Source organism: Rhincodon typus, chromosome 10 (genome assembly GCF_021869965.1).
Source record: "Rhincodon typus isolate 14 chromosome 10, sRhiTyp1.1, whole genome shotgun sequence".
Taxonomy (NCBI): domain Eukaryota; kingdom Metazoa; phylum Chordata; class Chondrichthyes; order Orectolobiformes; family Rhincodontidae; genus Rhincodon; species Rhincodon typus.
Genome location: NC_063341.1, coordinates 19,973,146 through 20,000,515, shown reverse-complemented (window position 1 = coordinate 20,000,515; position 27,370 = coordinate 19,973,146). Strand labels below are relative to the sequence as shown.

General features: G+C 41.4%; 1 protein-coding gene across 1 annotated transcript in view; it reads left to right on the top strand.

Annotated features, from left to right (window-relative positions):
- The window catches only part of LOC109927772 (adhesion G-protein coupled receptor D2-like), a 259,955-nt gene that overhangs the window by 17,665 nt on the left and 214,920 nt on the right, over positions 1–27,370 (top strand). Inside the window, exons 6-13 of the mRNA XM_048601531.1 lie at positions 329–414; positions 2,050–2,334; positions 6,411–6,522; positions 7,765–7,899; positions 9,056–9,161; positions 15,268–15,379; positions 18,508–18,563; positions 19,208–19,334. Coding sequence (XP_048457488.1) covers positions 329–414; positions 2,050–2,334; positions 6,411–6,522; positions 7,765–7,899; positions 9,056–9,161; positions 15,268–15,379; positions 18,508–18,563; positions 19,208–19,334 — 1,019 coding nt within the window. The remainder of the gene's footprint in view (positions 1–328; positions 415–2,049; positions 2,335–6,410; positions 6,523–7,764; positions 7,900–9,055; positions 9,162–15,267; positions 15,380–18,507; positions 18,564–19,207; positions 19,335–27,370) is intronic.

The following is a 27,370-nucleotide window of genomic DNA, read 5'->3' as shown; positions in this document are numbered from 1 at the left end:
TGAAGAAGGGTCTAGGCCCAAAACGTCAGCCTTCCTGCTCCTCTGATGCTGCTTGGCCTGCTGTGTTCATCCAGCTCTACACCTTGTTATCTCAGATTCTCCAGCATCTGCAGTTCCTACTATCTCAGCCTCATAATCTGGACCATTTTGTCCACTCACCATTATTCTGGAACAAGAGTTGGCTGGCACTGTCTGTATAAAGTTCCAGAAACGTTCAAGAAAACCTTGGAATGTTCAGATGGATTTCTATTTGTTTGTTTTTTTTTCCTAATTACCATTATACCATCACAGCTTGTAAAATATTCCAGTATTTCTGTTCTCCTTTCAGATATATATGAAAAAATGCAAGACTTGTCTTCTCTGCCACCGTCTTCATTTTTCCTACAAGTTGAGGCAAATTCCATTAGTATTTCAGTAAGTATTTGTTTGGAGTCATTTCCTCAAAATGTCGATTTGTTGGAGAAGAGAGTAGTGTTTGACCCAGTGAGGATGCATGGGGTAGTGCCTCTTCTCTTCCACTACTGTTTCGTTATATCAGAGATTTGAATCTTTTTGAAATATGTTTACAAATTCAATGAATACATTTGGTTCAGTGCTTAAAGGACAAACCAGATGAGTTTTCTTGAGTTAACAAGTAAGGGATTAGTACAATAAAACACATCCAAGTAAACAGTTTAAAAATCTAAGAATGTGTCCCAACTTCTGCAACTTGTGTGCAAACATGTTCACTCAACCCAAGCATGCAAAAACACTAAGTACAGAGGAGGGAAAGTTAGCTTTAGCCAAGTTCAAGTTCATTAAGTAAGAGTTCACTGTGTGTGATCTGGCTGAAGCTATCCAAAAGTGTTGATCCTCAGCTGACAGCTTAAGGTTGTAGTTGATGTTCTCTCCGCTTTCTAGAAATGCTGCTGTGGAAACTGAAATCTTCCATTAAAAGTTCTTAGTCTGCTACCAGGTTGCAGGCACCAATCAAATTGAGCAGACAGTGTGAGATCTTTTGTGGAGATGGGGAATGAGCAGCTTTCCCTTCCGGCTAGTTGCTCGTTTTTACAGTTCAAGTCCGCCCACAAAACTAGGTTGGTCACATAAATTCTCTTGAACTGCTCCCAGTCATCTTAAGAAACATAAAGGTATTTTGTCCAAGCAATTAACTTCTGCAAAGTTTGTTATTTCATGATTGTGTACCATGAATCTCCATTTTCGATAAGGAAGTTAGGTATATGCCTCCAGGTGCTTACTGTCTCTGGTAAAATCTTCACAGGCTCTACATCTGCATCGCAATGAAGTAGTAAGTGGACGAAATAGCTATGCAAATTAGTAGCATTTTTTCTTAGTTTTCGTCACTGCCCTTGTTTTGGTTAAAAAAAAGTACTTTTTAAAGTGTCCAATGTCAGTTTCCAGACTTAAAATTGTGTATTTGACATCATCACGGTTGCATCAAAATAGACTGTTTCCAAATAAAAATTAATATTTATAGGAGCTAATTGTCACATTTTCAAATTGATTCATTATATTGAATTGAGTCTAGTCTCTTATATTAAATCTCAACGGGTGCTCTGTCATTTATTGAATTTCTAATAATTGCCAAACCAAAGTTTTTGTGGCAAAATGGTTTTGAAATGGAAAAGTTCTTACTGGCATACAGAACTGAAACAGTTCTACAATCTGATCATTTAAAAGAATGTGCCAGGAATTGTTCTAATAGTGGGCTATTAGTGGTGAGCATAAGAGATTCTAAACCATATCAATCTTGCATGTTAATCTGCCAGAATCTAAACACACTGAAGGAATATTCACGTAGGGTTATCTTTATATTTTTGCTTACTAAATAGAATTCTGCATTTTTTCTCAGAGTTATATAATCTTTCTGTACATCTCCTAGCTTTTATGTTCTCCACTCTCGTAAGATAAACATTAGTCAGATATTGTAAGAGTTCAAGATGTTTTGCATAAGAGTTTGTTCATTTACATATATATGTACTATCAGTTATTTTTTCATGTTGTGATAGTGTATTGTATGCAAATACTTCTGTTTGTTGATTGCTTTAGATTGCGGATTATTTGCTGCTGAACCAAAGTGAATACCCAGAAAATGTGTCTGTTGCAAACTACATCACTGGCTTGTTGTTTGAAGCTGCAGATCAAAGTCATGCTAAACTCACCTCTGCTGACTTGCTAGCACTGTCGAGATTTCTTGGAAATGTTGCCGAACTGGATTTTGAAAACGAAGCAAATAATTCCAAAACAGTTTTGAGCTTGGCAACGAACTACGTTAAATTGGCGAGCAAAATCATAGATGTCAAGTACTCCTTGGAATGGCTTGTAATATCTGAGGTGAAAGTGTGTTTCTTTTCCAAGTTTAATTATACTATAGAGCAAAATTAAATATTGAAATATCTTGGGTTTGATCAGCAAAACCTTTAATATGAAGCTTCTGTGAAGCTGTCTTCCTTTCTGTGAGTGAACGGATTGGACAGCAGATATATTCCTCAACATTATTGGAGAATTAATGTAGTATTATAGCCTTAGGTAATAAATGTTTGCATTGCTGATGATTGTTTATATTTTCTGTAAAATTCTTGTTATCCTTAACATACATACCAACATTGTTTTGAGTTTTTAAAAATATTGCTAAAACTTTAAAGTTAACTTTTTAGTGTTTGCAATTGAAAATGAAGGTATTGATTAGCATTTACTGTATGAATGATGTTTAATGTTTAATACCATGTACTTTGAAGTTAGGAAGGGGAATACTATTGAAATCGTGATGACATCTGTATTTACTTGCTCCACTGTTTACATCAAACAGCTTTACAAAATTGGAAACAATTGTTTTCAGCTCTGAGCATTGCACTCACTTAATGATCGTTAATTCTGATAAAATTTATAAAATACAAATGACGAAAGTGGGAAGAAGGTGAAATCCTAAATGAGTACTTTGCATCAGTATTCACCCGGGAGAAGGATATGAAGGATAGTGAGATTTGGGTGGAGCATGCTAATATGCTAGGGCATTTTGAGATCAAGAAAGAAGTGGTGTTAGATCTCTTGAAGAGCGTTAAGGTGGATAAGTCCCCAGGCCCTGATGCTATCTACCCCAGATTATTGAAAAAGGCAAGAGAGGAGATTGCTGGGGCCTTGACCAAGATCTTTGTATCCTCGCCAGCCACCAGAGAGGTCCCGGAGGACTGGCGAGTAGCTGATATTGATCCTCTGTTCAAGAAGGGAAATAGTGATAATCCAGGGATCTACAGACCACTGAGTCTCGCATTGGTAGTTGGGAAGCTATTGGAGAGAAGTTTTAGAGATAGGATTTACACACATTTGGAAAAGCATGGCCTGATTAGGGACAGTCAGCATGGCTTTACGCAGCGCAAGTCATGTCTTACTAACTTGAATGAGTTTTTTGAGGAGGTGACGAAGGTGATCGATGAGGGTAGGGCAATGGATGTTGTTTGCATGGATTTTAGTAAGGCTTTTGACAAGGTCCCTCATAGTAGGCTCATCCGGGAGATTAAGATGCATGGGATCCACAGAGACTTGGCCATGTGGATTCAGAATTGGCTTGCCCATAGAAGTCACAGGGTAGTGGTGGAAGTGTATTTTTCAGGCTGGAGGTCCGTGACTAGTGGTGTTCTGCAGAGATCTGTACTGGGACCTCTGCTGTTTGTGATATATATGAATGACTTAGATGAAAATATAGATGGGTGTGTTAGTAAGTTTGCAGACAATACAAAAATCGGTGGAATTGTGGATAGTGTAGAAGGTTGTCAAAAGATACAGCAGGATATCGACCAGTTGCAGATATGGGCGGAGAAATGGCAGATGGAGTTTAATCCGGATAAGTGTGAGGTGCTGCATTTTGGGAGGTCAAATGTTAAGGAAAAGCATATAGTTAATGGCAGAACTCTGAACAGCATTGATGTACAGAAGGATCTTTGGATTCAAGTCCATAGCTCCCTGAAAGTAGCCACACAAGTAGATAGGGTGGTAATGTAGGCTTTTGACATGCTTGCCTTTATTGGTCGAGGAATTGAGTACAAGAGTCAGGATATCATGTTGCAGCTTTATAAGACTTGGGTTAGGTAACACTTAGAGTATTATGTTCAATTCTGGTCACCACATTACAAGAAGGATGTGGAGGCTTTGGAAGAGGTTTACCAGGATGCTGCCTGTATTAGACAGTATGAGCTATAAGGAGAGGCTAGAAAAACTCAGGTTGTTTTCTCTTGAGCGGTGCAGGCTGAGGGGACACTTCATAGAAATCTATAAAATTATGAGATGCATGGATAGTGTTGATGGTCAAAATCTTTTTCCCAGAATTGAAATGTTTAAAACATGGGGGCATGCACTTAAGGTGAGACAGGGAAAGCTCAAAGGAGATGTGAGGGGCAAGTTTTTTACATAGAGAGTGGTAGGAGTCTGGAAAGCACTGCTAAGGTGGTGGTGGAGGTAGATACGATGGCGCGTTTAAGGGACTTTTAGGCAAGCACATGAATATGCAAGGAATCAAGGGATATGGACCAAGGGCAGGCAGAAGGGATTTGTTTCATTTGGCGTCATGTTTGCCAAAACATCGAGGGCTGAAGGGCCCGTTCCTGTGCTGTATAGTTCCATGTTCTAAGGGGTGTGCCACAGCCCACACACTTCCTGTGACTGAACCTGGTTCACTATTGTGCTTTAGGAAAGGAACTCTGCCATCCTCATCTGGACTGGCCTACAAGTGACTCCAAACACACAGAAATGTAACTGACTCTTACCTGCCCTATGAAATGGCTGAGCAAGCCTCTCAATTGTATTTAATTGCTACAGAGTCTCAGAGAAGAAATGAAACTTGACAAACCGCTTGTCATCAAGCAAACCATTAGAAGTGATAACGACAAACCCAGCCAAGTTTACTGTGTAGAGTTCCCCTTGCTAACACCTGAGGGCTTGTGACAATATTTCAAGAGCTTCCCCCTCCATCCCCCTCTAGTCAAATAACAGACTGACATATTCATTCTCATGATATCATACCTTAGAGGCATCACGACCATCACTGGGTATATCATGTCCTAGTAATGAGATAGACCCATGAGAGGTGGCAGCGCAGTGTTTGGGATAGAGTTTGAACCCTCAACGTTGACCCTAGACACCATGAGGTCTCAAGGCATCAGGTCAAACATGAGCAGGAATCTTTCTGCTGATCACCTCATTCAGCACTGAGGGCAGCAAAGGTACACAATATATTCTGGGTGGGGGACTTCAGTGTCCATCACAGAGAGTGGCTCAGCAGCACGACTGATTGAGCTGGTCAGATCCTAGAAGGTCATAGCTACGAGACTGGGTCTGTGAAGGAACCAGCAAGAGAGAAAAATATATTTGACCTCAACCTCACCAATCTGCTGGCTGCAGACTCGTTGTTCATGACATTATTTGTAAGCGTGACCACAGTACTGCCCTTGTGGAGACAATCCTGTCTTCACCTTGAGGATATGCTCCATTGTATTGTGTGGTAATATCACTATGCTAAATGACATAATCTTCAAACAGATCTAGAAACTCCGGACTGCTCAACCTTGCTTCGGGCCATCAATAGCAGCAGAATTGTATTCAATCACAATCTGTAACTTAATGGTCTACCATATCCCCCACACTACCATTACCATCAAGCCAGGGGATCAACCCTAGTTCAATGAAGAGGTCAGGAGGGCATACCAAGAGCAGCACCAGGCATACCTGAAAATGAGGTGTCAACCTGGTGAAGCTAAACAGCATAAGCAGTGACTGGTACAGAAGGTATGCAAATCAACTCAAAAACTCTCCTGGTACTCAAATAACTGGGAGTTGACTTACTCAATCACCTAACATGGGATAAAACCTAATAAAAACCAAAAGAACTGCGGATGCTGTAAATCAGGAACAAAAGCAAAGTTGCTGGAAAAGCTCAGCAGGTCTGGCAGCATCTGTGAAGGAGAAAACAGTTAACGTTTCGGGTCGGTTCTGAGGAAGGGTCACTGGACCTGAAATGGTTAACTCTGTTTTCTCCTTCACAGATGCTGCCAGACCTGATGGAATAAAACCTAATTCTCTGAGTAACATCATGAAGTTCAACCAAAATGCCTCACATGATGTTTGCATCTCAACAGTCAACACCTTGGCACTTGCCGCAATGTTTTTGAGTAATTTTGGTACTGGTCGAGGAACAATTTTTGAATTCAAGCATGAAGTTTACCATCCCTAAAAATATCCAAAATAGTTTTTAAAGCTGTTCTGAGATGTCTACAGTGAACTTGTCTCATAAACTTTTGAAGCCTTGCCTAAGTAATTGGTTGCTTGACAACTAAATATTTTGAGGGATTTTAGAAACCAACTTCACAAGTTAATCGACTGAAGAAAAAATGCTTACATTGTGACCTTTATGTTTGTAGGTGATCCCTGGACCCTATGTTATAATTCATAGTGTTGATATACTTGCTGAGAAGCTGTCTGATATTTTATTTACTATTGGACCAAGTATTGTACTGTCAACAGAAAATATAGGTAAGCATTGTCTTTTAGTGTGATTGTTGAAGTGTTCACTATCAGGAAGTATAACCAGACTCTGATATCTAGCCACAAAAACTGAAATTACTAGAAAAGCTCAGCAGGCCTGGCAGCATCTGTGGAGAGAAATCAGAATTAATGTTTTGGGTCCATTCTGAGGAAGGGTCACTGGATCCGGAATGTTAGGTCTGATTTCTCTCCACAAATGCTGCTCGACCTGTTGAGCTTTTCCAGCAATTTCTGTTTTTGTTTCTAATTTCCAGTGTCCACAGTTCTTTCGGTTTTTGTCTGACATCTTGCCACTGACATCTAGCACCCTAATTTCTGAAAAGGAAACTTAATCAGGAGCTGTGTTTAAGGTGCTTCTGATGTTGGAGATTCCTTTCCTGATTGCTTAGGGTCCAGTTTTTCAAATTGTCATTAACAAGTAGATTTATTTCCTGGTGATGTGCTGATTTTCTTCTGGCAAAATTCACATTTTTAAAATGTAATAGTGGAAAATGTTTTCCCAAATAGTTTACTGTGTCCATTTCATTCAGATTGTCAATCTTGAAGGTGGGTTTGGTGAGTGCCTTGACTTCACCTGGAAGAAAAAGCAGAGATTGAAGAATGATATAATTTATATATCCTTCAGAAAAGCCAGATTTAGTCACCAGATGTGGGATGACTGCTTTGTTCACCATATTTTGTAGTCTGGTAGACTTTGAAAGGAGTGCTATATATTTATCAACTATTAAAATATGACTCTGCAATAGCACAATGAGTTTAACCAGTAGGTAACAAAGTCTTGTAACAGAAATATGCCTATTACTGATTTGTGCTGATTGACCTGATGTTCTGTGGGCTGGCAGAAGAGGAGCAACAATTAATCTCAGTTGCTACGCTTTTGTGGTGGGGGAGGAATCAGACAGGAACAGCTTATACAGATTGAACAGAATAATAGAGACATGAGATAGATTCCTACTCCTTATTACAACAGGTGAGGGTGGACTTGGACAGGAATGGATCCTGGGCAGAATGGACTTGGCTTTGATGCACCCTGTAGTAAAACAGGTGAAATTCAGTGCAATGGCTCACATTGTAAATCATGACTGGCTGGGTGAAGTGCTGGAGGGTGCTCAACAACTGTGGGATCCAAAAATTAGGAAAGCATCCATTACTTTGGAACAGTAGGAAGGGGAGGAGGGAGGAGAAACAAAATCAGCATTCTCATCAACTTGTTCTGATGTAATCTTGTAGATATGCAGCTCAAAGTAAGCCAGTTATCCAATGTGGGAAGTGATCTTGTTTACAAACCAAAATGCCTCTCTGCTCGGAATCGAGCGGATGAAATTCAAGTTCCTGATTCAGAGATATCCCAGCTTCTCACTTCCGGTAAGTGATGCCTAACTATTCATGACTTCTGTTGGGCTTTTAATCATCGAAATTTGCTGAAAAGCAAACTTCATATTTATTCGACTTATTTATTTATTTACTGGGGTCCAGGTAAGCTAAACAAAAAAAAATTGCTAAGCATATTCCTTAATGTTGCCTTGACTGACTGTTAAGAGTAGGAAATTCTTTTTCCTATGCGAATCATGAATTAAGTTTAAAAAGTAATACATTGCCTGTACAATGGCTTGTGTAGAAAACTGTACATATGGCAGGGTTTTGAATTGGGTCCCAATCTACATGGAATTAGTTGACGTGAGCTGGGAGAGAAACACAATTGTTACAGTTAGCATCAGTGCCACTGGGCCAGGTAGGGAGATAGCAGCCATCTTCCCCATTTGATCATTGTCAGCACTGGACTTTCCAAGGGGTGGCACTCAGGTTGCCACTCGTTCCTTTTTTTTAAACAAAACATGGGAGCTCCCCCACTATGGACCCAACATTCCTTTTCTCCTGGACCCAACACCCGTATTCCCCTGGCGCTGAAGACCACTCCCTCTCCCACTGCAGACCCAGCAAACCCTTCCCTATCCCCAGACCTGACACCCCCTCCCCCTCCCGGACCTGACCTCTCCTGCCCCATAACTGGACCCCGTGCCACCATTCCCGCTCCACATTTTGACACCTCCCCCCCCCCCCCCAACCATCCACACACAGGATTGACACCCCCATCAGACCCCATATCTCCCACCCAGCCCAACGTACCCTAACACTCCATCACTTACCTGGACCCCAGTAAATAAATAAGTCGAATAAATATGAAGTTTTCTTTTCAGCTAATTTTCAAAGATGAGGAAAAGAAATTCTAAACCAACCCCTGTTTAGTTTTAGTGAGGACTATTAAGTGTCTGCAAAGCACAGTTTTACAGGTGCTATCCCTTTAAACAAAAGAAATTTATATGATTAATATGGAGCTCAAGGAATATGGTTATACGTGACACTACCTAACCACAGAAATCTCCGCTAAGTACAGTTTTCTTTAATGTATTGTCTTGAGTTGTTGGGATAGTTACATGGTTTTTATCCATGTTGTGACTATCCAGAATTCTTTTTGTGTCTGTAATGTGTTTGCAGAAATATTAAGTGTTTATTTCTTTAGGGTACAGTGAATTGATATTTATAAATGCTTACTACCGGAGTGTGGAGTATCATTTGGCACCTCAGAGTCCTGACTCTGTATTACTGGCTGGGAGATCAGACAAACGGTAAGATTAAGAATCAATGACAAGAAATTTTGACTATGATGGATAGAAGATTCTTGGATGGATAATATTTCAATTTTGAAATAAAAGCTTTATAAATAGAGAACAAATAGGTGGAGCAGATTTTATCTGAAAGAAAAATAGATTGTTCAAAGCAGCAGGTGATCAGCCTTTTCAGTACTTTCAGCTATTTCTGATTATATTTCACATTTTATTCTGCAAAGCCTACAAGAATTGAATAATATATGCAAGATAGTTGACTTTCTAGGATGAGAAAATTCATTGCTGAACCAAGAAAGCAGCAGTTTACAGAATGTATTATATTGAATCACATTTACAATTTAATGGATCAGAAACCGTGTGTTAATAAATGGAAACTAATTTGATATGTGGAATTTTGAAATAATAGCTCAGAATTATTTTTTAGTCAAATTTGATTCTATCATGTAATGTTCATTGCAAATAAACCAAATGTCACAAGATATTCCACAACTTTATGCCTGCTAATCAATTCCAGATCTCACATGGAGTTAAAGTGAGACCAATAGGTCTTCGTTTCATACTTTTGTACATGATACCATACCACTCCGCACAAGAATTAACTTTTTAATTAACTATTAACTTTTATAATGTTGGTTAGTGCAGTGTTTGTTTTCTGATATGGAGCAAAGTAGGAACAGTGCAAATTTGACTTGTAACACTGTACATGGCATGGAGTTTTTGATACAGTATTTAATCTGAACTCTGTTCTGCTCTGTGTGTACTAGATTCTGCTATCGGGGCTGCGTTTCTGATGTTTGGTTCTATGATGACGCAGGTCCTATTGTGTTGATTGTGAGTGGGTTGGTCACACCGCAGACTCAGACTCCCCAGGCAAGAAGGAGGGCTAAGCAGGCAGTGCAGGAATCTCCTGTGGCTATTCCTCTGCAAAACAGAGATACTGTTGAGCAGAATGGCTCCTCAGGGGATAACAGCAGCAGCCAAATTCATGGTGTCGTGGGTGGCTCTGCTGCAGATGGAGGGAAAAATAGGCATAGAAATGCAATTGTCACAGGGGATTCAATCATAAGGGGAATAGACAGGCATTTCTATGGCCTCAAACGAGAGTCCAGGATGGTGTGTTGTCTCTCTGGTGCTAGGGTCCTGGATGTCTCAGAGCGGTTGCAGGACATTCTGGAGGGGGAGGGTGAACAACCAGTGGTTATGGTGCACGTTGGTACTAATGACATAGATCAAGAAACGGATGAGGTACTAAAAGCAGAATGTAGAGAACTAGGAAGAAAGTTGAAATGTAGGACCTCAAAGGTAGTTATCTCAGGATTACTGCCAATGCCACAAACTAGTCAGAGTAGAAACAGCAGGATATATAGGATGAACACGCAGCTGAAAAGATGGTGTCTGGGGGAGGGTTTCAGATTAATTGGGCATTGGGACCAGTTCTGGGGGAGGTGGGACCTGTACAAACTGGACATGTTACACCTGGGCAGGATCGGGACTGATGTCCTTGGGGAGTAACTTGGTAGAGTGGTTAGGGAGGCTTTAAACTAGTGTGGCAGGGAGATGGGAATCACAAGAGTAGGTCAGTAGATGCAGAAATTGAGGGAAAGGTAGAAACATTACTAAGGCAAACATTACTAAGAACAAGAACAGGCAGGGAAACGTTGCTGAAAAGAGCAGGGGAGGCGGTCTGAAATGCGTGTGTTTCAATGTCAGAAGTATAATAGGCAAGACAAATGAACTTAGAGCTTTGGTTAATACCTTGAACTATGACATTATTGCGGTCACAGAGACTTGGCTGAAAGAGGGACAGGACTGGCAGTTGAATGTTCCAAGTTTTAGATGTTTCAGGTGGGATAGAAAGGGAGGTAAAAGGGGTGGGGGAGTCACATCACTGGTAAAGGAGTATCTCACAGCTGTACTGAGGGAGGATACATCAGAGGACTTGTGCAGCAAGGCAGTATGGGTAGAGCTCAGGAATGGGAAAGGTGAAATCACAATGCTGGGGGTATTCAACAGGCCTCCCTACAGCCAGCGGGAGATGAAGAGACAATATGTAGACAGATTTTGGAAAGATGTAACAACAGCAGGGTTGTTGTTGTGGGTGATTTTAATTTCCCCTATATTGACTGGGACTCACTTTGTGCTGGGGGCTTGCATGGGACAGAATTTGTAAGGACCATTCAGGAGGGTTTCTTGTCACAGTATGTAAACAGTCCAACCAGGGAAGGGGTTATACTAGACTTGGGTTTAGGAAATGAGCCTGGTCAGGTGAATGAAATTTCAGTGGGGGAGCATTTTGGCAGTTGTGACCATAATACAGTGAGTTTTAAGATACTGAACTGGAGAATTTTTATTGGAGGTGGCTGTTTGATGGTAAATCCACATCAGACATATGGGAACATTTCAAATGGCAGTTGTTACGAGTTTAGTGAGAATGAAGATGGGTATGGCAAGTTACATGAATCTTAGATGATCAGGGATGTGAGATAGCAAGGTGTAGAGCTGGATGAACACAGCAGGATCCTCCCTCCCACCCTCCTGCAAAAATGCCATCCCCTATTCCCAATTCCTTCGCCTCCACTGCATCTGCTCCCAGGATGAGGCATTCCACCCCCGTACATCTCAGATGTCCTCGTTTTTCGAGGACCACAACTTCCCCCCTTCAGTGGTCGAGAACGCCCTCGACCGTGTCTCCCGCATTTCCCGCAACTCATCCCTCACACCCCCTCCCCGCAATAACAACCAAAACAGAATCCCCTTCGTCCTCACGTACCACCCCACCAACCTCCGGATCCAACGCATCATCCTCCGACACTTCCGCCATCTGCAATCCGACCCCACCACCAAAGACATTTTTCCCTCCGCACCCTTATCTGCCTTCCGGAGGGACCACTCTCTCCGTGACTCCCTTGTCTGCTGCACACTCCCCTCCAGCCCCACCTCACCCGGCACTTTTCCCTGCAACAGCAGGAAGTGCTACACCTCCCCCCTCACCCCCATCCCAGGCTCCAAGAAGATTTTCCACATCAAGCAGATGTTCACCTGCACATCTGCTAATTTGGTATACTGCATCCGCTGTACCCATTGTGGCCTCCTCTACAACGGGGAAACCAAGCGGAGGCTTGGGGACCGCTTTGCAGAACACTAAACAACTGCACCTCCCAGTCGCGAACCATTTCAACTCCCCCTCCCATTCCTCGGACGACATGTTCATCCTGGGCCTCCTGCAGTGCCACAACGATGCCACCCGAAGGTTACAGGAACAGCAACTCATATTCCGCTTGGGAACCCTGCAGCCCAACGGTATCAATGTGGACTTCACAAAGTTCAAAATCTCCCCTCCCCCTACCGCATCCCAAAACCAGCTCAGCTCGTCCCCACCTCCCTAACCTGTCCTTCCTCCCACCTATCGCCTCCTCCCACCTCAAGCCCCACCCCCATCTCCTACCGACGAACCTCATCCCGCCCCCTTGACCTGTCCGTCCTCCCTGGACTGACCTATCTCCTCCCTAACTCCTCACCTTTACTGGCTCCATCCCTGCCTCTTTGACCTGTCTGTCTCCTCTCCACCTATCCTCTCCTCTATTCATCTTCTATCTGCCTCCCCCTCTCTCCCTATTTATTTCAGAACCCCCTTCCCCTTCCCCTTCCCCATTTCTGAAGAAGGGTCTATGCCCGAAACGTCAGCTTTCCTGCTCCTCTGATGCTGCTTGGCCTGCTGTATTCATCCAGCTCTACACCTTGTTATTTCAGATTCTCCAGCATCTGCAGTTCCTACTACCTCTGAGCAGGGATGTTATGACTTTGGCGAAAAAGAAAAAGGAAGCATATGTAAGGCCTAGGAGGATGGGAACTGTTGAAGCCCTTGAAGTATATAAGGAAAGGAGGAAAGAACTTAAACAAGGAATTAGAAGGGCTAAAAGGGGCCATGAAAGTTGTTAGCAAACAGGTTTGAGGAGAATCCCAAGGCTTTTTATACATACATGAGAAAAATAGAGGGTAGATAAGGAAAAGGTTAGACCTCAAGGACGAGTGAGGGAATCTATGTGGGGAGCCAGAAGAGGTAGATGAGGTCTTAAATGAATACTTTGTGTTGGTATTCACCAAAGAGAAGGAATTGATGGAGGATGACCTCGGGGAAGGGAGTGTCGAGTTTCTAAGCCAAATTATTATTGAAAAGGAAGAGGTATTATGTATCTTAAAACATATTGACATAGATAAGTCCCCCAGTCCTGATTTCATCTGTCCCAGATTATTGCGAGGGGCCAGAGAACAAATTGCTGGAGCATTGACAGACATCTTTGTATCCTCTTTAGCCACAGGTGAAGGTCCCAGAGCACTGGAGAATAGCCAATGTCGTTCCACTGTTTAAGAAGGGTAGCAGGGATAATCCAGGAAATTACAGACCTGTGAGCCTCGTGTCAGTGGTAGGGAAATTATTGGAAAATATTCTCATGGACGCGATCTATATGCATTTAGAAACAAATGGACTTATGAGTGATAGACAGCATGGTTTTGTGCAGGGGAGGTTGTGCCTCACTAACTTGATCGAGTTTTTTGAGGAGGTGACAAAGATGGTTGATGAGGGAAAAGCAGTTGACTTTGTCTACGTGGACTTCAGTAAAGCCTTTGACAAGGTGCCTCATGGATTCTGATGCGAACGGTGAAGTCACATGGTATCGGGGGAGCTGGCAAGATGGATACAGAACTGGCTTAGTCATAGGAGACAGAGGGTAGCGGTGGAAGGATGGTTTTCAGAATGGAGGGTTGTGACTAGTGGTGTTCCACTGGGATCAGTACTGGGACCTATGCTGTTCATGGCTTACAGAAATGATTTGGAGGAAAACGTAACTGATTTAATTAGTGAGTTTGTGGACTGTACAAAGATTGGTGGAGTTGCAGATAGTGAGGAGGATTGTCAGATGATACAGAAGGACATAGATCAGTTGGAGGCATGGCCAGAAAAATGGCTGATGGAGTTTAATCTGGACAAATGTGAGGTGATGCATTTTGGAAGGAAGGTCATGTACAGGTGGAAGTTATACAGTGAATGGCAGAACCCTTAGGAGTATTAATATGCAGAGGGATCTGAGTGTGCAGGTCCACAGATTACTGAAGGTGGCCACACAGGTAGATAAGGTAGTAAAAGGCTTATGTCATGCTTACCTTCATTGGAAGGGGCATTGAGTATAAGGATAGAGTCCATGCTGCAGCTTTATAGAACTTTATTTAGGCCACATTTGGAATGTTGCGTACAGTTCTGGTCACTGTACTACCAGAAAGATGTGGATGCTTTAGAGTGGGTAGAGAAAAGGTTTACCAGGATGGTGCCTGGTATGGGGGATTTTAGCTATGAAGAAAGGTTGGATAGACCGGGTTTGTTTTCACTGGAAGGCAGGAAGTTGAGGGGTGACCTGTTAGAAGTTTATAAGATTGTGAATGGCATGGATAGGATGAAAAGTATGATGCTTTTTCCCAGGGTGGAGGGGTCACTTACTAGGGACGCAGGTTCAAGGTGCAGGGAGGGGGATATTTAAAAGAGATGTGCGAGGGAAGTTTTTCCCACAAAGGGTGGTGAGTACCTGGAACGCGCTGCCAGACAAGGTGGCGGAAGCAGTCACAATAGCAGCATTCAAGAAGCACCTGGACTAATACATGAATAGGAAGGGAATAGAGGGATATGGATCCTGTCAGTGAAGACAGATTTAATATGGAAAGGCAAAAGTGACAGCACAAGCTTGGAGGGCCAAAGGGCCCGTTCCTGTGCTGTATTGTTTTTTGCTCTTTGTTTGTTAATGATCTGCTTTTAATTTACACCCCCTTATGCAGTGCTCCATCTGAATGTAATAACAGTAGAAGGACACTTGGGCATGAGATTGCAGGATTTTAAAAGCTACCAAGTAGTTCTTGTATTATAATTATTACAACAAATTAATGAAATGTAATTAAATGTAATTAATCAGTTAACAGACAAATAGACCACTACAATATCTAAAAAAGAACTGTTAAATGTTCCACAAATTGGAAAACAGATGACAGAAAGTATCATTGGGGAGTTTGTGGTTTTGCTGTATTAACGTCAATATAACGTGCTGTGTTATGATTCCAGTTTGCAGACAAGTCAACTTCAAACGGCTGTTATCTCTTCGACTGTACGTGATCCAGTCAAAGCAAGAAACGTCCCCACTGCTGTGCAGTACTCTCTCTCTCACAGGCCTGTGGTAAGTAGATTGACAATGTTCCTCAGGCTTGATTCGAACTATATTCCTAATGTTTAGCGTTTCTGAAGTCCAGGATTGAAAGAGCTATTACATATTTAATTGCATTCCTCAAAGCAACTTGGAATTGTGACTTTTCTGTATGACAGAGGTTTTTTTGGATACCATAGAAAAATCTCCTCAGTTATGAGGAACAGGTTGTTGGAAGACAATTTGTTTTGTTTCTTAATTGAGAAGAGTTCATATACTTTGCTGTTTTTGGCTTATTTCACATTTGCTCTTTATTGATCAAAATCAACTGTTATCATCTAATTCTTGAACCAGAAGAGCCCCAAAGCTTCTAATTCTTCTCAATAGGTTAAGACACCTGGAACAATGCTCCTGCATTATGATAGATCTACAGCTCAATCATCCAAGTTGAATTAGTTGGTTTAGGACTACATTAACAAGCCAAAGCATGCTATACATGCACACTAATTAATCTTCCTTTCAGTGTATATGATGTCTGGTTCAAAATTCTGTGTCCGTTGCCTTGTAAAGCATGTCATTGTTTCTAACACAATCCTTGACTCACTGTCATTTTCTAATTTCACAGGCAGTGATAACTCAACCACCCTTGTGGATTTGCAGTGGGAATAGTTGGGTTTTTGTTTCTCTGTACTGGGCAGGGTGTCTACATCACACATACAGTTCCAGTTATCAAGGAAACTGTTCATTTTGGAGCATTTTGAAAAAGACAGCAAAATACCAACTGGCCTAAGTAGCCCCATCACTTTACATTTATCTAAGTTCACAAAACCCACAAAATCTTAATTTTCTGTGGCCGATATGGTTTTGACTTTGCCAGACAGGTTTGACAGATTGCACACTTTTCTTTCCCAATTCATTAGAATTAACGTATATGTGTGGCTGTGTGTATACACCTGGTAAAGGGGTTGGTTAGATGTAGAATGACACCAACAGCATGGGTTCAATTACGATGAAGTCATCGTAAAGGTCCCACCTTCTCATTGTCTCCTTTGCCTGAGGCGTGGTAATCCTCAGGTGAAACATGAGAGCTACCTATGGTCCTGAAAGACAATGATGACTTTTCCTTTGCCTTTATATGCACCTGGTATCTGTATCAAGTAATCCTGGGTATGACATGATGAACTGCAAAAAAAAACTGTATGGAGCTGGAGGAACTCAGTAGGCCAGGGAGCATCAGAGGAGCAGGAAAGATGATGTTTCGGGTTGGGCCTGCTGTGTTCCTCCAGCTCCACACTGTGTTGTCTCTGACTCCAGCATCTGCAGTTCCTGCTATCTCTACAAATTAAAACTTCCTTTTTGGACAATCTTAACACTGAAACTTGGATGCTATCTCTCAGCTGTTAGCTGTGGCTCCGTTGCACCGCACATGTACCAAATAATGATCACCTCCACCAAGAAAGAATCTAATTGTTGTTTCTTAACATTCAATACCATCATTGACCCCTAGCCCCAACGAATCCCTCCAACTATCAACAGCGTCAGGGTAACCACTGACCAGAAACTGAGCTCACTAAGACTCCTGTGCATGTAATACAGAAAGCTAGTACACAGGTGCAGCAGCTAATCGGGAAGGTTAATGGGATGTTGCCCTTTATTTCAAGGGGCTTGGAGTATTAGAGTAGGGAAGTACTGTACAATGTGTTGGTGAGACCACATCTGGAGTACTGTGATCAGTTTTGGTCCTCTCGTTTAAGAAAATATATTATTTCATTGGAGGCAGTTCATAGAATATTCATGAGAATGATCTTGGGATGGAGGGATTGTCCTATGTGCAAAGGTTAAACAAGTTGGGACTCTGCTTACTGGAGTTTAGGAAAATTAGAAGTGATCTCACTGAAACATATAGGATACTTAAGGGTAAATGCTGAGAGGATGTTTCCCCTCCTGGGAGTCTAGGACCAGAGGGCATGGTCTCAGAATTAAGCGATGCCAATTTAAGACTGAGAAGAGGAGGAATTTCTTCTCTCAGAGGGTTGTGAGTCTTTGGAACTCCTCACCACAGACAGGTGTAGGGACAGAGTCCTTGTGTATACTTAAGGCTGAGATAGATAGGTTCTTGATCAGTCGGGGAATCAAGGGTTTTGGAGAAAAGGCACCAAAGTGGACATGAGGAATGCTGGATCAGCCATCACCATATGGAATGACAGAGCAGGCTTGAGGGGCTAAACAGCTGTTCCTATTTCATACGGTCTTATATAAATACTGTGGCTCCAACGGCAGGTCGGAGGCTAGGAATTACCTCCTGTCCCAATGCTTAGACGCCGTTCACGAGGCACCAGTCAGGAGTGTGATAGGTTGCTAAGCACTTGCCTGAATGAGTGCACCTCCAACAACATTCAAAAGGCTCAACACCGTCTGGGATAAAGCAACCTACTTGATTGGCTCCCTGACCACAACCTTCAGTCTTTGCTCTCTTCATCACCAACACACAATGGCAGCAGGGTGTACCATCTACAAGATGCACTGCAGTACCTCACTCTGGCTCCTTCAATGGTGCTTGTAAAGCTCCTGTGCTCTATCATCTAAAAGGATGAGGGCAACAGATGCATGCGAATAGCACCACCTGCTGGTTTCCTCTAAGTCACATTATATCCTAACTTGAAATGGTCTCATCATTCCTTCACTGTCACTGAATTAAAACCCTGAAACTCCCTTCCAGATAGCACTGTGGGTGTCCTTGCACTCTGAGGACTGCAGTAGTTCAAGAAGGCTACTGACCACCTTTTCCAAGGCAAATGCTGGCCTCACCACTGATGCCCATGTCCCTTGAATGAGTTAAGTAAAATGTTTTTCTTCCTTCTTTCAATCCCAGTTCAACACCTCTATTGCAGCCGTGTAACATCGCCATTCAGATAACAGTCATCCTTTGGGATTGCCAGTTGGTCAAAGACAATTTTCTTCTGATATCCCATATTAATTTGGAGGATACTGAAGGTGGTCAATCTCGTGCACATATTTCCCCCCCCCAGTCTTGTATGTCATTCAGCACAGATGCAAATACACAGTCTTGGATGAGTAAATCAAAAGATAGTATTGCTGAATTCCAGTACTGATTTGAGTATGTAGTTTGACACAACGGTTGTGTTATTTTCTTTTTCAAGGTTGGATATTCAAAAGTGGCCATCCCGGCTTGTGTGTTTTGGGACTTCAGTCTTCTGTAAGTACCCTGATGTTTGCAAACCACTGTATTTTGTAAGGATTGGAGAAATGCCTTATAACATAGGTGCCCCATTATTGCTGGAGGTAATTACACACATATTCCTATTTTATCTATGGGTGCTCTCTGTCATATTTTATCCCAATTGGTTAAAGTATCAAAGTGTCATCAGACTGTGGGTATTGCAATTGGAGAATGCTTTCCCACATTTTCAATTGTTAGTGGGGAAAAAATTGCAGTGTGATGAACACAGATTTCCACACCATTTTTCCTTGTAATGAGAAAAAGAGGGAAAATAAACTCCTCAAATCCAGCTGGGGTTCCTGGATACCAGTCAAGAGGAGAAACCTGTCTCCTTTTCTCCCTGTTGACATTAAGGCAATTAATAGTGCTGTAAACTTGAAGTAGAAATCAACTGAATTAACGTTAATTTGCGTGAATCTCTGCTGATTCAATTCTATATTCGGTAAGACATTTCCTTGCTAATTTTCTTAAAGTATTCAGTGCTTACTGTCAAAGTAGATATCTATACCACAGTTAACCACTGATTTTGACAAAGCATTGACTTATTGGATGGATTATTCAAAAGCCTAAAACAATTTGTATTGTTCAGAAGTTGTATGTTTTTGTAATGTTTATTTCAGAGATGGACAGTATGCTGGATGGTCAAACCAAGGTTGCCAAGTGATTCAGTTTGAATCTGAGATCACAGTCTGCTTCTGTAACCACACAACCAACTTCGCTGTGTTAATGCAGTTCACAGAAGTACAGGTAGGTTTACATTTAAAGGGAGGGGAGTGCATGTTCCCTGCCATTGAAGAAATAGCCCAAGGGATTGTTTTTCCATTCTGGTCTGCTTATTTGAGTAATGTGTGGGAATTGGCATCCATTTCCTTTTTTCTCATCTATACTGAGTCTGGTGTGAACCAGTCTGGATTTCATAATTTGACTGACTAATTAAGATTGATGTGTTGATAGACCTGACTAGAAATAATTTTCCACATTGGAAACAATGTGGAGCTTGTATGTGTGGATTAACACTCAGTTGAACATTTGCAACATTGAACCAATAAAGCTTTCCTGACAATCTAACATAACCACTGTACCAATCTGACACTTTTCACACACATTAATAAGGTTTGTCTGCTTGTGACACACTGTCTAAACATGGCTGGTTCTGAATAAAAGTGCTCGCTGCATAGAGAAAAGCAACAAAGAAATCATTTATGGCCCCACGTTAAGTGAAATCAGACCAAAAGAAAAATAAATTATAATGATACCTGATGTCTGCCATATTCATAACTTTATTTGCAAAAGTGCATGATTTGTTTTATAAGAATGCTTGAACTTTTCATTATTTTTGATGTGTAATTTCCCAATTCATATCCTTATACTCAGTTACGCATGTGGGTTGTTTCATGTGACGTTAATCAGTGAAAATAGAAAGTTCTAATTTCTAAGTTCTCCCATTACCTGAGGCGTAGTGGCCCTCAGGTTACACTACTAGTCATCTCTCTCCCTAATGGGAGAGCAGCTCTATGGTCTGCTGAGACAATAGTGACTTTACTTTTACTTTACTTTCCTGCGTTTACCCTGTTTAGTCCTGTTAGCATTTGATAGATTTCTATTCAGTCTCCTCTTATTCTTCTAATCTCCAGTGAATTTGTCCGAACTGATTCAATCTTTCTTCATACGTCAGGACCACTGTTACAGTGGGGAATGGCCAAACCCCTCCTGATAATTAAACTAAAACACAAGCCCCAATCTGTTATGACAGGGGTAGGGGTTCCACTCTAATTATTACTCCTGAAACACCCAGAGAAGCTCGTCTTTCCCTTCGTAATCTATTAAAACATTGGTTAAAAGAAAGAAAATCCCTAATCTCCACTTTGCAGGTAACAAGAAACAATTTATTTAACCCAATAATGAACAAATTAACAAAATTACTAACTAACCAACAATTGCCCCTTAGGCTACTAACTAATCCCTAACTGGTCTAAATTCTACAGGAATGCTGTTTAAGTAAAAACAAGTCCTACTCATAGAAACCCAATTAGTAAGAAGCAATAAATTATAACTTAATCTCTCCAAGATCGCACTGACTGTCTTCTGGAATATTCTGACATCTCCACTCTTTTCACAAAAAAACCTTTCTTCTGTTAATTCTGCTGTCAGGGGTGTTTTATCTCTATAATTTCTTCAATGAGGACTTTGAGCTAAAATACCGTGGTACCTTTGATTAATTAGTTGGGCTTTCTCTGAGAGCTGAATGGTGCTAAATCTGGCAGGTGGTGGATGACTCTCTCTTTAAGATGGCAGTTGGCTCTCCCCGATTTTCCAAATGCCCTCGTCTTATATACCCGCAATGACATAATCAAATTCTTATAATACGATTGGTTTCAGGTTGTCAACACCATCAAATTTAAATTCAGTTGGCCTTCTGTATCTAGGTGCTTTGTTTAAATTGATTGGCCAAATTCAAACTTGTCACAACTTCAAAACATTTGCCTGACACCTGTAAGGCTTTTTTGATACACTTGTTTCACTTTTTGAGGCTGTACATACTGGCAACTTCAGCTGCTGCTCACAGATGTAGAAAGCCTTTTTAAAAAAATTCTAAATGCAGACAAAGCACAAATCTCTTAAAGGAACCAGACATTTTAGCTTCCTGCCTTCCACTTCACAATTACTCTACTCAGCTGTGTAACACTGCCAAGCAAGGAATCATTCTGGTAAACGTACTACCTCCATAGCTAGAACAGCCTTCCCCAGTTAAGGATACTAAAACTGCACACAATACTCCAAGTGCGATCTCATTAAGACCCTGCATAATTGCAGCAAGAAATCCCTCTCCTGTACTTGAACCCTCTCGCCATGAAGGCCATCGTACCATTTGCCGCCTTCACTGGTTGCTGCTTACTTTCGGAGACTTGTGTATGAGGACATCCAGGTCTCATTCCACCTCCCCCATTCCTGATCTACCGCCATTAAGATAACAATCTGTCTTTGAGTTTTTGCTTCCAAATTGGATAACCTCACATTTATCCACATTTTGTTTCACTTGTCATCCATTTTCTCAGTCACTCAGCATGTCCAAATCTCACTGAAACATCTCTGCATATCCTCACAGCTCGCTCATCCATCCAACTTTGTATCACCTACCAACTTGAAATATTATATTTTGTCCCGTCATTCAAATCGTTAATATATATTGTGAATAATTGGGGTCGAAACAAAGATCCCTACTGTACCCCACCAGTCACTGCTGCCATTCAGAAAATGACTCATTAATTCTTGCTCCTTGTTTCCTGTCTGCCAACCAGTTGTCTATCTGTGTCAGTACGCTCCCCAAATCCAATGCACTTTAATTTTACCATAACCGCTTATGTGGGACCTTATTGAAAACCTCTGAAAGTTCAAGTAAACAACATCCACTGGCTGCCCCTTCTTATGGAACAGACCGGGCCCCCTCAAAATATTTTAAGAAGGAAGCCTAGACCCTAACTTTTCTTATTTTCAAGTTAGATGTGAAGTGCATGTTCCAGATGTGATGTGACTTGTCAAACTACTCAATATTAAGCAGAGCACAATTTATTTAAACACGATGGTGAAAATATAAACAAAAGAAAGAGGAATTGAGAATAGCTCATCTATTGGAAAACTTAACTGAAGAATAGGTACAGTACCTATTACTATTTAACTGTTCTAATATAATAACATCCCATAAACACACCTCTTGGAAAAAAGGTAAGTTCAGACACAGAATCTCACATGGAGTTGTCCAATGCAGTAGAAAACAACATTAAGAGAGATTTCAGAGAATGTAACAGCTAGAAATCATTTACTGAAGCTTCCAACCCTTCTGGGACCCCAAACAGCTTCTGACTGCAAGAGCCATAAAAAACTAAAAAGCCTGGTCTGTGAGAACTCGCCAGTCCCCTTCCATTGTTTCAACTGTTTTAAAAGAAAACTTCAGGCCTACTAAATTGTTGACTTAGGGCTGTCTCCAGTAGCCAGTTCTTCACCTCTGCCTTTACGACCTCTCTTCAAAGAAAACAGTAAATTTGTCAAGCTTGATTTCCTTTTTCATAAATCCATGCTGACTCTGTTCAATTTTGTCACTGTTTTCGAAGTGCTGTGTTATTAATAGTGGACTCTAGCATTTTGTCCATGACCAATATCGAAGGCCAGTTCTAAGAATGTAATTATGTCCTTGGACATGGAAAATATCAGTTTCAATCTTGTATCATGATTCAGAAGGAATCTCAGGTGAAAGGAAAGGCTGTCTTGACTGTTGAGTTTGATGAAATTGACATGTCCTGATTGTCCTTATTAATGCCAAGCTAGTATATGGATTCATGTGCCAATCTCTTGTTTTGTTTTCTGGACCCCTCCCACCCCATGACCTCTATGTGTGTGGTCCAGTATGTTTTGACATAGAAGTTACAGAATTATGTTGTTTGCTAAAGGTTGCATTGCTGGAGAGTCCTTGTGCATCTCCAAGTAATCAAAACAAACGTACCAACTTGGGAAAGCTCAGCAGGTCTGGTAGCATCTGTGTAGAGAAATCAGAGTTAACGCTTAAGGTCCAGTGTTCTGAGGAAGGATCAGTTGACTCAAAACATTAACTCTGATTTCCCTGCTGCCAGAAATGCTGAGCTTTTCCAGCAATTTCTATTTTTGTTTCTGATTTACAGCACTTTCAGTTGTTCAGTATTTTTGTACCAGCTTGGGGACCTACTCGATGCATTGAGAGCCCCTATAGGTGGTAATGTTTTGGAGATGTTGCAGCTGGTCATCAACTAATGTAGTTTGGTGATTCTGCTCTGTTTGGCCATGACCAAAATAATAGGATTGAAGTTCAGACTGTCTTCTTGTTCAGGTTTAGTAATATCCACTTGTTGGTTGAAAAGCATTTTTGTTCTTAGGATTTGGATGTCAGCTAAGAGCCTTGTAAATAGTCATTTTCGAACATGGCAAATTTGGTAATTCTAAATTGTACCCTTGGATCTTCACAAGTGGTGGCACCATAGTGCTGGAGTTGCACTTGTAAGATGTTCTTGACAGATCATTCCTATTAATTTGTGATCAATATGGCAAAAAAAGAATCTTGCAGACATTTCACTAATTCCTTTTCTTCAGAACTGCTACTAACCTGATTTTCCCAGTCCACCTGAATATTGAACTCTTCCATGATTATTGTAATAGTGTCTATCTCGCATGCCTTTTCTATCTCCTGGTTTACTTTCTGCAACATTTCTAGACTATTACGTAATTCCCATCAGGGTGTTTTTTTTTTTGTGGTTCCTCAATTCTACCCACACAGATTCTACACCTTCTGACTCTACACATCTTGTGTAAGATGTGTAAAGAGATGATTTTTGCACTTAGTCCGGTGTTGGTGTTGGTGTATAGTGCATGCTGTAAGATTGTAGTTACCTCTTGGATTTGATTAGTGAGCTTGTGCACCATGGATAGAACTTTGGAAGCTCCTCTGATATTTTTTGTTGGTTATCTTTTCTGCACATGCTGCTACGGAGCAATGTTTTGCATTTTGGTTTTCTCTGGACAACTGGACTTCCTACACATTTCGGTCCAATGTGCTATTGTAACCATAGCTTGCATATGTCACCAAATGCTGGACATTGACATGGTGGGTGAGACAAGCTCAGTTCCTGCAAGATATGGATGTTCTGCTTCACAACTTAACAGTAGTAATGGCTGTCTCAGACCCAGACACTTGCAGATGCTGCTGGCCTGCTGCAGTTGTTTTGTACTTGTGTGCTTCTTCTAGCAGAATGTCAGTGATATGTTCCATAGGTTTGCCCAGAAGTACCTTTCAGAAAGACTCAATGGATGTCGGGAAATAACCAGTTCCATAAACCTTTAGCTGTGGAGAAATCACGTTCTGTTCCTTGTGCATTGACACCTGCCTGTGAATTGGTCAATCATTTCACCTGGCTATAGGTGGTATGACATGATCTCAAACATGTGTATCTTGAAGTTAACTTAAAACTAAGTTGGTCTTCTAAACTCTGGAAAGTCTCATCAGGATCTTTGCAATCGTTGTAAGGAATACCAGCAGATTTTAGTTGCCTTCACCTTTCAGTACCCAAAATGAGGATTCTTTTGACTACCTGCTGTTCTATGCCAGTTATTTGAAAATCTGTGAAGTGAACTAAACCTTGACCATGGATCACAAAAAACTAGCATACAAGTTCTGCGGGTAATAGATAAGGCAAATGACATGTTGGTTTTTATTTCATAGAGAGTAGAGTATAAAAGTAGGAAGGTTTGACTAAAGCCACACGAGTCAGACTACAGCTAGAATATGGAGAACCACTTTGGGCTCCTTATTTAAGGCAACATGTATTGACATTGGAGGCAGTCCAGCGAAGGCTCACTCAGCCGATACCAGGTATGATGGGACTGTCTTATGAAGAGACATCGAGTAGATTGGGACTATCATTGGAGTTTAGAAGAACGAGAGGTGATGTTATTGAAACATACAAAATTCCTGGTGTACTTGAGAGGATAGATGTGAAAATGATGTTTCCCCTTGTGGGAGAGTCTAGGACGAGAGGGCGTAATGTCAGAATAAAGGGCACGCATATATAAGACAGTGATGAGGTGGAATTTCTTCTCTTTTAGAGGGATGTGAATCTGTGGAATTCTTTACCATACAGGGTTGTTGAGGCTGAGTCAATAAATATGTTCAAAACTAAGATAGACTGATTTTTAATCAGTAAGGGAGTCAATGGTTCCGGGAAAAAGGAGTTGAGAATTATCGGATGGGCCATGATCTCATTGAATAGTGAAGCAGACTTGATGGACTATTTTTAATGGTCTTAATAACAAAGGTGAATCAATCTTTCTCAGAATCCCTACAGTGTGGAAACAGGCCGAACAAGTCTGCACTAACTCTCTGAAGACCATCTCACCCAGACTCACCCCCCTACCCTATCCCTGTAACCCCCATGGCTAATCCACCTAACCTATGCATACCTGGACACTATGGGCAATTTAGCATGGCCAATCCACCTAACCTGCACATCTTTGGACTGTGGGAGGAAACCTGGAGCACCCGGAGGAAACCCATGCAGACACACGGAGAATGTGCAGACTCCACACAAACAGTCGCCTGAGGGTGGATTTGAACCCAGGTCCCTGGTGCTGTGAGGCAGCTGTGCGAACTACTGAGTCACTGTGCCCCCTCTATCATCTAGGGTTAGATATTTGTTTTCCATATTTTTTGTGCCTTTATGTTGTTTAAAATGCCAGTGTAAGAATCTACGTTGCAGTGTGGTGTTATTCTGTTCTCTTTTAAATGTAAGTTGCTGCCCCTTTACAATTTACAGACTTGCATAGGCGGGTTTTTGCCTATAGGTGGCATTCATCATTGCAATCACATGGACTTTTCTTCGAAAAAGAAAATGGGGGAAATGGTTAACATTTTAAATGTAGAAAGCTGCAAATGTTAGTCTGTATAACATATTATCTCAGATGGTTTAGTGATTCTGAAGTCAGGTATCTGAGATTTATTTGCATCATTAACTATTTACAAGGTTAAGATATCATAAACTCGCACTCATAGTCTGGATTCTGTGCTTATTGATGTTTCTGTACATTATACCTGCATAATTGACTAGCTGCACTGACTCCATTATAATTGTCTTAAAAGTGCAGGTCAAGATTTGTTTTCCATTTACTCATGGGAACGTGGGAGTCGCTGGCTGGCCAGCATTGATTGCCCATTCCTAGTTGCCCTTGAGAAAGTGGTGGTGAGCTGCCTTCTTGAATCGCTGCAGTCAATTTGCTGTAAGTAGACGCACAGTGCTGTTAGGGAGGGAATTCCTGAATGTTGACCCAATGACAGTGAAGGAACGGTGATATATTTCTACGTCGGGGTGGAGAGTGACTTGGAGATGAATTTGCAGGTGGCAGTGTTCCCATGTATCTCATGCACTTGCTTTCCTAAATGGAAGTGGTCGTGGGTTTGGAAGATGCTGACTAAGGATCTTCAGTCAATTTCTACAGTGCATGTTGTATATAGTAAGCACTGCTGTTCCTCAGTACCTGTGTTGGAGGGAGTGGATGTTTGTGGATGTGGTGCTAATCAAGTGGGCTGCTTTGTTCTGAATGGTGTCAAGCTTCCTGAGTGTTGTTGGAGCTGCAGTCATCCAGCTAAGTGAGGAGTATTCCATCACATTCCTGACTTGAGCCTTGTAGATGGTGGACAGACTTTGAGAATGAGGAGGTGGGTGACTCATTGCAGTATTCCTAGTCTCTGACATGTATTTATATAGTGAGTGCATTTGAGAATGTTGATTATGATAACACAATTGAATGTCAAGGGATGGAGGTTAGATTGTCTCTTATTGGAAATTGTCATAGCCTGGCATATCTATGTCATAGTACAACATTTCCTTGAGTCATGTGGTTTTTAGCTACGTGGTACTTGCACTTATGCACACTTGGATGGTACATCACTCTCTGCAGATTGACAAGATTTGAGGAAATTGTGTGGGTGTATTGAAGGCTTATTTGGGAAATGTTTCAGCAATGCATGATCCATGATGGTGTCCCTGTGATGCGGGCTACCTCAACTCATCACTTGGCCCTAATATTCTTTTCACTGGAGGCTGCAGGTCAAAATTATGACAAAATGGGCTTTGTACTGCAGCATATACTTTATGTACTGCTGTATGGGCATAGCTCTGATAACTGTGCATGTTCTGGAATGTAAAATGACAGTAATGAAGTATCTATTGTAATGTATTTTGCTAAATCAACAGTTTCTAGCAACA